At 45.1% G+C, this 16,532-nt stretch overlaps 1 protein-coding gene across 1 annotated transcript; it reads left to right on the forward strand.

Moving 5' to 3' along the window:
* The first annotated feature begins 10,581 nt into the window (after positions 1–10,581).
* Positions 10,582–15,795, forward strand: LOC788278 (melanoma-associated antigen B2). Its single transcript, XM_024989154.2, has 2 exons — positions 10,582–11,734; positions 13,966–15,795. The coding sequence occupies exon 2, from the start codon at positions 14,027–14,029 to the stop codon at positions 15,308–15,310; it is 1,284 nt and encodes a 427-aa protein (XP_024844922.1). The 5' UTR covers positions 10,582–11,734; positions 13,966–14,026; the 3' UTR covers positions 15,311–15,795.
* The last annotated feature ends 737 nt before the right edge of the window (positions 15,796–16,532 follow it).

Genomic DNA, 16,532 nt, shown 5'->3' on the forward strand with positions numbered 1-16,532 from the left:
TGATTTATTTGTGGCTCTTCTTTTACACAAACATTAATTGAGCATCTGCTTTTAAGAAGTCTTTCATGCCTGTACTGGCGATGTTTAGTCAAAGAAACTCCCAGTTTCTGCCCATTCAATTATAGTTTCCAGGGAAGCTGTCATTCTATGGAAGAGGCTGAGAGACTCTCTACTTCAAGAAGAACAAAAAAGAAGCAGGGTAAAGAGTGGGTGGAGAGAATGTATTAATTTGGTTTCATTGCTAAGCAGAATTTTGGCTGATTGGGGAGGTTGGGTCATTTTTTTTTTTTCTTTTGGTTAGAACGCTGCATAGTTTCTGACATCTGATAGATGCAAAAAAAGAAAAGAAACCCAGCTGATGTAACATCTGAGGTCAAGATCATCATAATAACTGCGATTGCCCCTAATTTCTCAATAGAGACAGGTGCTGTGACAGATGCTTTCCATAAATACCTGACAAGGCAGGGTTTATCAAACTCACTTCACAGTGGAGAGCCCAAGGCTCATAGAGTTAGAGTTTGGTTTTGTGCCAAAATACTTAAGGCTGGTAAATGACAGAGCTAGGACTAGACTGCTCTAAACTACTGTAGCGTACATACTGTTCTTCTCCCCTCACCCTGAGACATACCCTTGTCTTGTCTTTTAAACAAGTACTTTTAACATTTGATATTTCATTTCCCTTGTGGCTCAGCTGGTAAAGACTCCTCCTGCAACGTGGGAGACCTGGGTTTGATCCCTGGGTTGGGAAGATCCCCTGGAGAAGGGAAAAGCTACCCACTCCAGTATTCTGGCCTGGAGAATTCCATGGACTCCATGGACTGTACAGTCCATGGGGTCACAGAGTCGGACGTGACTTTCACTTTCACATGGTAATTCTCTCTTTTGGACTTCCCTGATGGCCCAGGGAAGTCCAGATGGTAAAAGCCTCTGCCAGCAATGCAGGAGACCCTATTTAGATCCCTGGGTTGGGAAGATCCCCTGGAGAAGGAAATGGCAACCCACTCCAGTACTCTTGCCTGGAAAATCTCATGGACAGAGGAGCCTGATAGGCTATAGCCCATGGGGTCACAAAGAGTCGGACACGACTGAGCAACTTCACTTTCACTTCTCACTTGTCCTTTTTCTTATTTATTTATTTGGCTGTGCTAGATCTTAGTTGCAGCACATGGGGTCTACTTCCCTGACCAGGGATCGAACCTGGGCCCCCTGCATTGGGAGCCTGAGGTATTAGCCACTGGACCACCAGGAAAGTCCCCACCCTGTAACTTTTATTTCAGTGTTTTTCTCAGTACTTCGAAATTTGTCCTAGGTGATAAAAAAGAATGTCCTTGTGCTCAAGCTACTGCATCAGAATGTGTAGCCAGAGCAGTAAGAATACCAAATATATTTAACCAGAAATGCATATCCCTTATTCAGTACTCATAGATAAATGAAAGAGACGATATTCGGTGACAGTATTAGCATGTGCATTGGCCATGTTAGATAAGCTCTGAAGACCAAGGGCTCTCCATATCATGCTTACAGTCTCTTGTCTGTAGAAAGTAAATCTACCAGAACAGAAATGACATGAGAATCTTCCCCTGGCTGATGAGATAGATTTATGTACTTTTTTCCTCTGATGGATGACCACCTATCCTGGAACTCCTGCCTTGGGCTGTAGCTTCTCCATCTCCTATCACTCCTGAGACAGGGACCCATTCATTCTCCATAGCATTGCAGAGCAAACACAGTTCAAGGGTTTGCAGAGATGTGGAATTTCCCCAGAAGCCTTTAATCCAAGACACAGAAAGCAAGATGAGGGCCCCATGTAGGAGGATTGAAGAGAGCAACACCCCAGAATATGGAGGTTGGTCACTGGAACAGCACTCCCAACTGCTCTCAGTCACAGGGGATCTCAGAACTGTTGGGCTAAGCATGGCCTCGCTTATTCTTCAGGCTTCTCAGAGACCTAAGAAACTTGGTCTTGGTGCAGAGTTCTGAGGTTGGTAGAGGAGAGAGGATCAGTCTCTCAGAAATGACAGTGATTAACCTGAATGAGGGTGATGGAAAGATGCAGCCCCATAGTAGGAACCTATGAAGATATACTTGTCCTTATTGGCAAGTATACGAAGTCCAGAACAATCCGGGCTGCTGTAGTTAACACTTTCAACTCAGGTCCCTGGAAGGTAGGGATTTTGGGAATCAGCAGAGCCCTCAGCCTCAGATCAGCAGAGAATAGAGCCCCAGGAAGGGTGCAGAGTCAAAGTGAAGACCCAGGGTGTGGATATGGAAGCCCCTCGACTCACAGCCAACAGGACTACACTTAGCTCATCTTCTCCAGTTAGCCCTGGGAGGCATAGGTAAGTGCTGGCCAGCTCAAGGGCCCCGTGACTTCTGCCTGGTTGGTGTCAAGGAGATGAGGACCTTGGTTTATAGGCGGGCTGTTCATCAGAGAGTGGAAATCCCAGGTATGACAGTGGCACACTCTTGTCTGAGGAGTGCGGCAGGCAACTAGCCCATTACAATAAATTCTTAGAAAGTCCTGCAAATGTAATGGGCCCTGGGAGGGAACAGGCAGGGCTTTCAGACTAAGTTTATCCCTTATTTTCTGAAGGTGAATGGCTTCAGGGCCTTAAAGTCCTTGGGCTAATGGGGAGGCCTCATTTAGCTGATGTAGGGTACCCAGTTCCTAATAGTGTTCAATTGATGGCACTGACTGACAATGAAGGATCCCTCTCAGAAAGAAGGGGGCCACGGAGGGCACTGTCCCTGTTAGGTCTTAGACTGTGCCACTTAGGCCTGGTGACATGGTGAGTCCTACTCACTTCCTCCCAGAGGATCACATGGAGGTAAGGAATCTCATCCTGATCAAACAGAGCGACCACAGGTCAGCAGAAGGATGATTTCCAGTTTGTACCAGAGGGTAAGGACCCTGATGACTGAAAAGACCATCCATCTCAAAACAATGGGGGCAGAACACATTGCTTCCACTACTGTTAGCCTCGGAAGACCACAGCCTGTTGTGGCCCGATGAGGCAAACTCCACTTCTTCCTTGGGGGTCTCGGAATTGGGGGCCTGAGGGGAGAAGCTTTAAGGCAAGTCAGGGAATATTTCCAGTTTGTGAATATTTCCAGGTTATTTCCAAGTCAGGGTGAGGATGGTAAAACTGTCTAAACATACATACCAGGATGGCCACAGAGAATCTTCCCTACTGTCAGGCTAGAAGGCCACAGGTAGAGTTGTCAGGCCAAGGGGCCCTTCAGCTCTGACTGAAGAGTAGCAGGAAAGTTAGGGTTTTGGTCTGATGGTGGTGGTCCCATGTCAACAGAGCGGAGAGTCTTGGGCTTGGCTTAGAGTCAAATTTGGGACCCTGAGAGGAACCACCTGTCATCCTCAAGGAGCTTGCCACAGCTTTCATTCTTGTGAGACTATGGGGAGGGGTGGCTAGATAAGGCCACTCTTATTTCCTCCTCCAGGCTCACAGGGAGGTATCGGTCTTACTATGAGGAGACAGGCCTCAGGTCAAGAAGGAAGGGATTCCCCAGGCCCCACCAGAAGTCAAATTGTGAAGCTCGAGTGGAGACTGAGGGGTCTACTCATCCCTGAATAGAGGGTACAAAGGAGAGTCCTGCCCTCCCCTTTGATGTCAGTTCTAGAAAGCTCAGGGGAAGACTGTCAGGCAAGGCTCTCCCTCACTTCTTTATACCAGGCCTTCTTCTTGTTGAATTGCTAAGTCATGTCTCACTTTCTTGTGACTCCATGGACTGTACCCCGCCAGGCTCCTTTGTCCATGGGATATTCCAAGAATTCCAAGAATTCTAGGCTGGGTTGCCATTTCCTCCTCCAGGGGATCTTTCTGACCCAGAGACTGAGTCTGTGTCTCCTGCAGCTCCTGTATCTCAGGCGGATCCTTTACTGCTGAGCCACCAGGGAAGCTCGATATCAGCCCTAAGGGAGGTCAGATCTTTGTTGGAAAGTGCAGGCACCAGTCATGAGAAGGGAGGGATATGGTGCCTGCCAGGCCCTGTGACAGATGCTTTACAGTTACCACCACATGCCACCAGTCTTTCCAGACAGGGCTTGTCAAACTCCCTTCACAGTTAAAGAGCCCGAGGCTCTCTCAGTTTAATAATGTGACAAACTTTTCCATGGCTGGTAAGTGACATAGGCCCTTGATCTGAGTTAGTCTAAAGCTCACCCTCTCACTCCTGCAAGCCTGAGCTGACCTTGTACCCTTAATTCCCTTCTTATTCTCATTACTGTGAAATGTATTGGAAGCAATAAGAAGAAAGACTCTGAGGTCAAACTATTACATTGTAATACATAGCCAGAGCAATGTTTATTATTAATAATAATAATGCCAAAACAAATGTGACATATGAAGAGAGGAAAAAAGAGATAATATTTGCTGGCAATAAGATCATTTATGCATACATATGAGGTTTCAAATAAGCTTAAAGATCAAGGACTCACAAAACAATCATCACATAAGCATTTTTTTTGTATAGAAAATATCTATTAGATCTAAAATATAAAATTTATTTATTAGAACAGAGATTGCCTGAGAAGTCTGGCTAAAGGACAGACGGCCAGGTTACCACATTTTGTTTCTCTCACAGGTCTCTACCTGGGCCCCCTTATTTATGTCATGGATTTCCCATCTCTTATCACTCCTAGGACAGGGACTCCTTCTCTGCAAGGTTTGGAGTAGGGAAACTGATCAGGGCTTTTCAGGGATGTGGCATTTCCTAAGAAGCCTTTAATCAAAGGGCCAAGGGCTTATAGGGGGACACCCATACATCTGGACTGAGGAAAGCACACCCAGGAATATTAGGTATAAGAAGGATCCAGGGAGAGACCTCAAGTTGAACATCTCTTTTGTCTGTTGTCACAGTATAGTTGTCAGGGACTTGAAACCTTTTGTCTAAGGAGGGCAATCTCAGGTCAGAGTAGGAATTGTCAAATATATATGTGAAGTCCCTTAATAAAAAGTGAAAGAAATAGCCACCCAGAACCGCTGGGGTTCTGTAGTGTCCACTTGCTGCTGTCAGCCCTCGGAGGTCCTGAATTTCATCATAGGATGAGGTAGAGAGAGGCCTTGAGAGCTAAGAGAGAGTGCTACTGCCATGGGCAGGGCACGTTCCAGATCTAAGTCCTCCAGCTCCTCCCACATAGTGACATCCAGGGCAGATCCTTCATCTTGAGGTTGAAAAGAGAAGTAAGTATTCCAAGTAATTGAGTGCCAAGATGGAGCTTAAGGGAATACATTTTATGTCTTTTTTTGTTCTTGCTTGACCTCAGTAACTGGGATATGTATCTTTTTCTGCTTAGGGCTTTCTTTTTCATAGTATTGAAATATTCTTCCTTGTAATTGAAGGTTTCTTTGACTCCCGTATCTGTGTTTATGAACAAAGTATATCCCATTTATTACTGTTTTTCAGTATAAGTATAAAGCTTTTGGTATTTTCTATAATGAATCAGATAATGAATCAGAAATCCTTGAATCTCTGTGATTCAGAGAAAGATAACATGTCAAAAGTATTGGGAGTTTCTTGCCAATGTGAATGAAGACTAAGTGAAATTGTTGTTATCAGGAAATAAAGAAAAGGGTCTTGACTGTGTGGCATCTGCAATACAGTGGAACAGGAATTCCCAGCCCCTGTTTCCCTTCAGCAGCCCAGATTTTAAAATTGTATAAGTAACAAAATACCTTTATAAAAGGTCTAGAACCCAATTAAGAAATTGCAGTACCACAGGTAAGCATAAAACTTAGATCAGCTGCACTTGCAATGCATAAGCCCAGTGATTTGACTCTATTGGCATCACCCCCTGTCTCGGGCTGGTACAGCTTGGTACCAAAAGAGATTGCGACCTTTCCTGGTAGGGCAAAGTGACAATGGGGTGAATGTTTTGAGTGTCCAGGAAACTGTTAGTACTAAGAAAGGTATTCAAGAAAGGTGCAGGACACAAAATATCACAGAAAAGTGAGTTGTGCTTCTAAATACTGACAACAACCTATCTGAAAAAGAAGTTAAGAAAACAGTTCTATTTCAAATATGTCAAAAAGAATAAAGTACTTAGAAATAAATTTAATCAAGGAAGTGAAATGTCTATACACTGAAGGCAACAAGACACTGATGGAACAAATTGGAAAAGACACAAATAAAAAGATGTCCCAAGTATATGGATTGGAAGAAGTCATACTGTTCAAATATCCATACTGCCCAAAGTGATCTACAGACTTAATGTACTGTGTGTCATAATTCCACTGGAATTTTCCAGAGAAATAGAAATGCTAAAATTCTTATGAAACCACAAAAGACCTTGGGTAGACAAAATAACGTTGAGAAAGACAAGCAAAGGTGGAAGCCTGGCTCTTCTTGCCTTTGTTCAAGACAATATGATACCAGCATATACATAGATACACAGACCAATGGAACAGAATAGAGCCTAGAAATACAACCATGCACATATAGTCAAGTAATCTTTGACAAAGGCACAAAGAATACACAGTGAAAAAGATAGTATCCTCAGTCAACAAATAGTGTTGAGAAAACTGAATATTTGCATGAAAAGTATCAAACTGGAGTCGTATCTTACATCATACTCAAAAAATGCAAAATGGATTTAAGACTTAAAAATGAGATCAGAAACCTTAAAACAGTTAGAAGAACACATAGGGGAGAACTCTTTGTCGTTTGTCTTGGCAATGTTCTGGGGATTTTAGTTTTTTTGTTGTTGTTGTTCTTTGTAATTTGACAACAGAAACACAGGCAAGAAAAACAAAAATAAATGGCACTACATCAAATTAAAAAGATTCTGTATAGCAATGGAAACAATCAACTAAATGAAAAGGTGGAATAGGAGAAAAAGTTTGCAAGCCATATGTCTGATAACTTAATATAAAAGGAACTCAGACAACTCAATAACAGACTAATTAATTGAAAATAACTAAAAAAGGAGCAAAGAACCTAAATATTTTCCAAAGAAGACATACAAATGCCCAACAGCTATATGAAAAGGAGCTCAGCATCACTAACCACCAGAGAGATGATAATCCACACCACAGTAAGAGATCACCTCATACCTGTTGGGAGAGCTATTATCAAAAACCAAGTGATAACACGTTTTGGCAAGGGTGTTGAGAAAAGGGAACCTTTGCACACAGTTGCTGGGAATATAAATTGTCACGGCCACTATGGAAAAGAAGTGTGGAGGTTCCTCAGAAAATCACAACTGTAACTATCCTACGACTCAGCATTGCCAATTCCTTGTATGTAGTCGACCCTTGAACAACACAAATTTCAACTGTGCAGGTCCACATATAGATGAATTTTTTTCAATAAATACATTGGAAAACTATTCAGAGGTTTGAGATGACTTGAAAAAACAGGTGACTCGCATATCCTAGGAATATAAAAAGATTAAGAAAAAGCTGTCATGAATGCATAAAATTTATGTAGATACTAGTCTATTTTATCACTTCATGGGAAATAGATGGGGAAACAGTGTCAGGCTTTATTTTTGGGGGCTCCAAAATCACTGCAGATGGTGAGTGCAGCCATGAAATTAAAAGACGCTTACTCCTTGGAAGGAAAGTTATGACCAACCTAGATAGCATATTCAAAAGCAGAGACATTACTTTGTCAACAAAGGTCCGTCTAGTCAAGGCTATAGTTTTTCCTGTGGTCGTGTATGGATGTAAGAGTTGGACTGTGAAGAAGGCTGAGCGCCGAAGAATTGATGCTTTTGAACTGTGGTGTTGGAGAAGACTCTTGAGAGTCCCGTGGACTGCAAGGAGATCCAACCAGTCCATTCTGAAGGAGATCAGCCCTGGGATTTCTTTGGAAGGAATGATGCTAAAGCTGAAACTCCAGTTCTCTGGCCACCTCATGTGAAGAGTTGACTCATTGGAAAAGACTCTGATGCTGGGAGGGATTGGGGGCAGGAGGAGAAGGGGATGACAGAGGATGAGATGGCTGGATGGCATCACCGACTAAATGGACGTGAGTCTGAGTGAACTCTGGGAGTGTGTGATGGACAGGGAGGCCTGGTGTGCTGTGATTCATGGGGTCGCAAAGAGTCAGACATGACTGAGTGACTGAACTGAACTGAACTGAACCATAAAATATACACAAATATGAAAATATTAAATTTATCAAAAGTTATGCACACGCACGCACACACACACACACACACACACACACACACACTTATGGACCATGAATAGCACTATTCGTCCCTGATGAGCAGTTTCAGTAGTAAATTGTGATCTCAAAAAACTGACCACCAATGGTTTTCAGGTAGTTCTCATTGTGTTTACTATGATATATTGTAAACCTTGAATAACATGATAGGACTCATATGAAGTGCCCCTAGTGGTGCTGGAAGTGCTCTCAAGAAGCAGAGAGAAGTCACGACATTATGCAAAAAAGTTGAATTGCTTGTTGTGTACCACAGTTTGGGTCTGCAATCGTGGTTGCCACCATTTCAAGATGAATGAATCCAGCATAAGGACCACTGTAAGAAAAAGAACAGGAAATTTAAGTGCAGCTACACCAGCAGGTGTGAAAACCTTGTGCTTTTTTGAACTACATTTTTATCTTGTGTTTAAAATATAGCTTGTATGTGGGTGCAGGATTGCTATAAGCAAGGCATACCTATAGACTCTAATATGATTGAAGAAAAATAAAAGTCATTATGACAACCTAAAGCAAAAGGCGGGTGTGAAGGATCTAAAGCTGGAGAATTTAATGGCAGCAAAGGATGGCCTGACAAATTTAGAAAGAGGTTTGACTTAGAATATCAAAATAATAGGAGAAGCAGCTCTTGCGAAATCAACAGGCAACAGATGCGTTCCCAGATGCCATTAAGAAAATCACTGGGTATTAGCTCTTCACGGGATAGCTATCCCAGAGTCTGGGTTGCTATCTCAATTTAGTTCCCTCAGATTGCCCTCGGGGCATTCAGACACGGGGTCCTTACCCTAAGCAATGCAGCCTGCGCCTCCCTGTCAAGGCCCCCCCCTGCCCCCCCACCTTGCTAGTGGCAGACGTGAGTGTCTAGGCTGCTGCTCCACTGGGAGTTGCCATTAGGCATGTAATCTGTGGGTTTTAATTATTTATGTATGTATTTTTTTTTCCTCCCGATTATATTTCCCTCTAAGATTCCTAGGCTCACCACAGACCCGCCAGTGAGAGTGTTTCGTGGTGTTCGGAAACTACTCTCTTTAAGATTCCCTTCCCGGGATGGATTTCCATCCCTACCTCTTTTATCTCTATGTTTATCTTTTATATGTTGTCCTACCTCCTTTTGAAGACAATAAACTGCCTTTGTAGGTTCCTGATGTCCTCTGCCCGCGTTCAGAAGTTGTTTTGTGGAATTTTCTCAGCATTCAAATGTTCTTTCAATGAATTTGTGGGGGAGAAAGTGGTCTCCCCATCCTATTCCTCTGCCATCTTAGGACTGCCCCTTGAAACATGGGATCCTAATTCCACAACCAGGGTTTGAACTCATACCCCTTACACTGGAAGCACAGTTTTGTTTTCTGTAATTTAAACGTTTATTTTTTGCTTGGGGATAGCCGATTAAGAATATTGTGACAGTTTCAGATGAACAGTGCAGGGACTCACCCATACATAGACATGTATCCACTCTCCCCCAAACTCTCCTACCATCAGTATTGCCACATAGCACATAACCAAAAGAATTAAGAGAGATAAAGGAGAGAAAGAGATAATGCTCACTAACCATATGATTATCTGCATGTGCAAATTCAGACACCCTCAAGTTATCAAGGGCTTACAAGATTATCAGGTGCTATGCTTCTATGTAGAAAGTAAATACTTAATTTTTTTAATTAAAAATATTTATTTTTGGCTGCTCTGAGTCTTGGCTGTGACACTCGGGATCTTTGTTGCCACATGCAGGCTCTTTAGTTGTGGCATATGAAAGTTTTAGTTGTGGCACATGAATTCTTAGTTCTGGTATGTAGGATCCAATTACCTGACCAGGGATCGAACCTGGGCCCCCTTCACTGGGAGTGCAGAGTCATAACCACTGGACCAACAGGAGGGTCCTGAAAGTAAAGATTTTAGAACCACCCTAAATATGGTGGCTCAGAAAGTAAAGAATCCACCTGCAATGTGGGAGTCCTGGGTTTGATTCCTGGGTTTGGTACATCTGCTGGAGGAGAGCAACTCACTCCAGGATTCTTGCCTGGAGAATCCCCATGGACAGAGGAGCCTGGCAGGCTACAGTCCATGGGGTTGCAAAGAGTAGGACATGACTGAGCAACTAAGCACACACCCAAAATCTGGCTGAGGAGAAGAAATATATCAGCTCTTTTTCTCTGACAGCATAACATCTGTCCTGAGTTCCTTGATTTCTGCTGCATTTTCCTAATCTTACATCACTTTGGGGACTGAGACCCATTTTCTCCAAGATTTGCTAGAGGGTAACTGCTCAAGTGTTCGTAGGAATATGCATTTCCCAGGAAGCCTTTAATCAAGCAACACAAGCTGATATCAGAACTCCATAAAAGAGGACTGTGGAGACAGTGACTCCTGATTATAGTGGTCACCCAAACAGCTATCTTAGATCAGTAGAAGGAGCAGTCTCAGGCTGTGGTAGATGTAGTAAGGATGCTGAGCCAGAGGAATCCAGAAGGACTCGAGTTGCATCCCTGCTGCCTGTTTTCAGAGGCCCTTATGGACTACGATCACATGAAGGTCACCCTGACTTCCAACTTGGAATTCTCAAGGAGACTAGGACCTTGATGTAAGACAAGTAGCTTCAAAAAGCAGAGAGTGGAGTTACAGGGTTCGTCCTGTGTCAATGTGAGGACGTGAAAGTGCACTCACAGTAGCACACACTGCATCGAAGGAGGCCCTGGAAAATCTCTATCGCTGTGCTCCCCAGGAATCTCAGGGCACAGATGTCAGGTTGATTTCAGTCTGGAAATTCTCAGTGAGGTGAGGCCTCTGTCTAATAGGATCAGCCTATTAGATGGGTGGAGGAACCTGAGCCTAAGCAGGACCTCAGATGACAATGCTGAGTGTTAGCGGGGACCGCTGGAGAGGGAGCCAAACAGCATTCTGTAAATTCTTAGCTCTGAGAGACCCAGAACAGCTACTTCTAAGTGGTCCCCACATTCCACCTGTGTGAACTCAGGGAGGACAAGGCCTTCTCTAGCAGGATAGGGCCCCAGATCTGCAGAGGGGTGTCATCTTGACCATAACCGGACTTAAGGTGAGGACGATCAGTGCTAATGAGAGGATCTCCCCAGAGCAGTGCTCTGATTCCTTCCACTAGGGACTTGGGTTGGAGAAGGAAATGGCAACCCACTCCAGTGTTCTTGCCTGGAGAATCCCAGGGAAGGGGGAGCCTGGAGGGCTGCCATCTATGGGGTCGCACAGAGTCGGACATGACTGAAGTGACTTAGCAGCAGCAGTAGCAGGGACTTCGGAAGGCAAGGGCTTTGTTTGGGGGCTGTAGGACTTGGGTTTATAGATGGAGGCGTTCGGGGCTCTGATAAACTGCACACGTAGGACCCTGAGAGAGAATCCAGGGACAGATGAATATTGAGCTACCGGGCTTCCCGTAGCATGCTGCCCTTGCCGTCGACCCCAGACGACCTCACGTAGGACCCTACGCAGCTCCCCTCCACTTCCGCTTCGAAGGCGAGGAGCTCGACCAGTAGCCGCAGCAACCGTTTGGCGGAGACTTAGTGTCCAGGACTCGTCTGGAACCAAGGTGAGGACCTGAATGTAGCTGAAGGGACTTTCCCAACCCTCCCAGTAATAAAAGTGACCCATCCACATCCCACCCCTGTGATATGGCTCTTGTGGGCCCCTCAGAGCTATCGGCTGAATGTGGTCTAGAGTGTCTCAGGCTAAGGCGTTGGTCTGTGGGGGTAGGCCCAGATTCTACCCCGGAGGAGGTCTAGGACCTAGATTATGGCCCTGAGGGCTGAGGAGCAGAGTTCGACACTGCAAGAGGGCCACACTGAGCGACTCCCCTATACTGGGCTCTAGGAGGCCTCGGTTAAGCTGGCCAACTGTGGTGCCCCCTGGTGTCCACTGGAGGTGGTTTTGGTGAAGTGAGAACCTTGCTCTAACCGAATAAACCCAGTTCAACAAAGGGAGCTAGTCTGCAACATGATTCATGGTTGTGTCGCTGAGTAAGGATGGCGGCCACTTCCTTAAGAAACGGGGCCACATAAAGCGCCAGCCCTGTTTTAAAGCCTGGGAGAATTGGGCGTTTTGACATGACACTTGCCGGGACATCTCAGGGAAATGAGCAACCAGGTCAAAGTGGTAGCCTTAGGTTATTAAGGGAGGGTTTCAGATTTGCCAGGGGTCATGGTGAGAACCTCGGGGGCTATGGATATGTTCGACACCACATCATTCGGACCAAATCCTCCCTGACGTCATCCCTGGCAGACCTCAAGAATACATGTCAGTCCCCACTGTGGGCTAAGGAGTGGTCAGCTAAGGCAGTGGTGAACAGAGGGAGTGCTCTTAGACCCTGTCATGTGTCAACTGTAGACCTTGGATACTTCTATGTCCTGGCTATTGTAAATAGTGCTGCAGTGAACATTTGAGTACAAGTGTCTTTTTCAGTTAGTTTCCTCAGGATATATCCTCTGTAATGGTACTGTTGGCTCATGTGGTAGTTTTATTTCTAGTTTTTTATGCAGAGTGAATTAAGTCAGAAAGAGGAAAGCTAATATCATGTATTAATGCATATATATGGAATCCAGAAAGATGGTACTGATGAACCTCTTTGCAGGACAGCCTGGCTCTGCAGACATAGAGAACACACTGGTGTAAACAGTGGGGGAAGGAGAGGGAGGGACAGATTGAGAGAGTTACATTGAAAACGTACACATTACCATATGTAAAATAAATAACCACTGGGAATTAGTTTTATGACTCAGGGAGCTCAAAGCCAGTGCTCTAACAGCTTAAGAGGGGTGGGATGGGGTGGAGGGGGAGAGAGTTTGGAGAGGGAGGGGACATACAGTATACCTATGGCTGATTCATATTGATGTGGGGCAGAAAATAACACAATATTGTAAAGATATTATCCTTCCATTAAAAATAAATAAATTTGTTTTAAAAAAGACATATAGAAGAAAAGAGAAGCAAAAAAAAAAAATTAACTTTGAATTGGGATCTTGAATGGGACCACAGGGACATCAACCTGCCTGCAACAGCTTCCATTCTTAGGAGACCGTGTTTGGGAAGATGAGGTCATCTTCACTTCCTCCTGTGGGGACACAGGGTGATTGGCTTTTACTATCAGACAGGTATCAGTTCAGGAGAAAGGGGAGGTTCTCTGCCAGGCGCCCAGTTAAGGAACCTGAGTGAGGACTCAGAGCATGCATCCCAACCCTTGGATTTCAGCCCAGGAAATCTCAGGGATGGGCTGTGAGGTTGAACATCTGCTTTACTGTTTTATACCAAGTCTAGGGGAGGGGAAATGTCTTGTCTGAAGGTGCAGCCACCAGTTAGCAAATGGAGAATAGTGCCCAGCATTTTAAGGAGCCAAGGTAAGGACCTTGAATGATGATCCCAGTGAACTCAGGGTAGAAAAGACCCTACTGAGCTCTCAGCACTGGGTATCCCCTGGGAGGGAGGTGGACTGAGGCATCCCTTCACTTGCTTCTGGATCATGTGGAGGTCTGAAGTGTCTGCATCAGAGCCAGGACTTGATGTGATAATACTGAAGATGAGCAGAGAGGACCCCACTGTCAGCACCTGGTGTCACCTCAGTAAATCCAAAGCAGGGCTGAGAGGATGCAGAGGAATAGTAAGGCCTCTGTTCTTCCTCTGGGATTCTCAGGAGACAAGCTGAGCAGGAGGCTTGTGGGTTCCTAGGGCAGTGTCCTCAAGGACACCTGCAGAGGCGGCCTTTGATTAAGCCAAGGTAGAATCTCCCTGTTCTAACGTGCTCATGTCACCTCATTCTCCATCCTCCAGGTGCCCCAATCTCCTGTCTATTGGCCCAGACCCCTGCCTGCGGTCCCTGACCACAGCTGTCATGCCTCGTGGGCAGAAGAGTAAGCACCGTGCTCGTGAGAAACGTCGCCAGGCCCGGGCTGAGATCCAGGGTCTTCATGATCAGGCTACCACATCTAGGGGAGAAGAGACCACCTCCTCCTCCCCTCCTGATTCAGAGAGTGCTCCCTCAAGCTTGTCTGCTGCTGGCACCCCCAAGGGGCCTCCGGGAGCCCAAGGCACCACCAGTGCTGCTGCAGGTGCTATACGCAAAAGATCTGGTGGTGGTGGCACAGCACGCTCGAGATCTGGAGTAGGTGGCACAGCACGCTCGAGATCTGGTGTAGGTGCCGAGGGCCAAGTTCAGGGAGGTGAAAATTCCTCCCAGGCCTCAGCTGCTGCTGAGATCTCTCACACAGATCTTCTGACCATGGAGTCAGAGAATTTGGTGAAGTACATGCTGTTAAAATATAAGATGAGGGAGCTAATTAAGAGGTCAGAAATGGTGAAGGTTATCCACAGAAGGTACAAGGCACAATTCTCTGAGATCCTCAGCAGGGCCTCTGAGCACATGGAGATGGTGTTTGGCCTGGTGCTCAAGGAAGTCAGGCCCAACAGTCACTGCTATACCCTGGTGAGCAACCTAGATCTCAGCGACAGTGAGTCTATGAGAGGTGACTGGGGGCTGCCGAAGAATGGTCTTCTGATGCCTCTGCTGGGTGTCATCTACCTGAATGGCCATCGTGCCTCTGAGGAGGAGGTCTGGAAGTTCCTGAATATTCTGGGCATCTATGATGGAAGAATGCACTTCATCTTTGGAGACACCAGGAAGCTCATCACAGAAAATCTGGTGCAGGAAGAGTACCTGGAATACAACCAGGTGCCTGGCAGCAATCCCCCTCGCTATGAGTTCCTCTGGGGTCCTAAAGCGCTCACAGAAAACAGCAAGACGAAAGTCCTGCAATTTTTGACCAAGGTCAACGATTTGGTCCCTGACGCCTTACTGCCGCATTATGAGGAGGCTTTGAGAGAGGAGGCAGAGAGAACCGGAGCCAGAGCTGCAACCGGGACCGGCCCTTCTGCCTCAGCCAGCGCTGACCCTTCTGCCTCGGCCAGACCTGGCACTTCTGCTGCAGCCAGGGCTGGCACTTCAGCCTCAGCCATGGCTGATATGTCTGCCTTGGCCGGTGCTGGCCCTTTGGCCTCGGCCAGGGATGGCACTTCTGCTGCAGCCAGGGATGGCACTTCTGCTGCAGCCAGGGATGGCACTTCTGCCTCAACCAGTGCCCACTCCAGGGCCACATCCAGCCACTCATCTGGCCCCTAGTGTGGTCTGAAGCCCATTCTTCACTTTGTGGTTGGAAAAGCCTGTCAACCTGTGTTCCGAATATGCATCAATAACTTGTTGACTTTTTATTCCTCAATTTTCAATTGTTACTTTTTACAACAAAGTTTATTTTAGGTTCATGATAGAAGTATTTGAATTACGTGGGTCTCATGCTGTTTGCTGTTTGTCAGATTTAGGATTAAGAGTTTTGTTCTTTGAAATACATACTGGAAATCCTCAAATCACTTTTGTGATCCAAGATGAGAATAACTACACTTTAGGATAAGAATATCCATAGAAATATGCAAGACACCACACTAAGGCTCAGAACATAGAAGCACAGACAAATAGCTGAAAGTTTGTCAATTTGGGGTTTGCTTTACTTACTCTCTGTTTAGTTTCCCTTTATATAAATGTAAAAGATATATACTTTGATTGGATTATATTTTTCAAGAATGTTTGAGAATATAAATTACAGCAAATGATTTATACGTGGTTCTTCTTTTACACAAACATTAATTGAGCATCTGCTCTTAAGAAAACTTCATGCTTGTACTGGCAATGTTTAGTCAAAAAAAAAAAAAAAGCAGTGCATGCCTCTGCCCATGCAGTTATAGTTTCTCAGAGAAGCTGTCATTATTTGGAAGAGGCTGAGTTACTCTCTAAATCAGAACGAACAAGAAAGAAGCAAGGTAAAGAGGGGGTGGCAAGAACATATTACTTTGGTTTCATTGCTAAGCAGAAGTTTGGCTGATTGGGGAGGTTGGATCTTTTTTTATTTTTTATCAGTTAGAACACTGCATAGTCCCTGACATCTCTTAGATGCCAAAAAAAGCAAAAAACAAAAAACCCAGCTGATGTAACATCTGAGGTCAAGATAATCATAGTGATAACTGCCATTGCCCCTAATGTCTCAATAGATACAGGCGCCGTGCCCAATGCTTTCCATAAATACATATATTCCACCAATCCTACCAGACAGAGCTTATCAAACTCACTTCACAGTGGAGAGCCTGAGGCTTATAGAGTTAGAGTTTGGTTTTGTGCCAAAATACTTAAGGCTGGTAATTGACAGAGCTGGGACTAGACTCCTGCCCTAAACTAACATGAGCAGTCTTACTATTCTTCTCTCCCCACCCTGAGACACACCCTCGTCTTTTTTTTAAACAAGTACTTTTGACATTTCATTTCCTTTTCTTTATTTATTTACTTTTTATTTATT

This window comes from Bos taurus, unplaced genomic scaffold (genome assembly GCF_002263795.3).
Source record: "Bos taurus isolate L1 Dominette 01449 registration number 42190680 breed Hereford unplaced genomic scaffold, ARS-UCD2.0 Leftover_ScbfJmS_2420, whole genome shotgun sequence".
Taxonomy (NCBI): Eukaryota; Metazoa; Chordata; class Mammalia; order Artiodactyla; family Bovidae; genus Bos; species Bos taurus.

Bases quoted from the DNA above. Each gene is read 5' to 3' on its own strand.
- LOC788278 (XM_024989154.2), top strand. From the start codon at position 14,027: ATGCCTCGTGGGCAGAAGAGTAAGCACCGTGCTCGTGAGAAACGTCGC.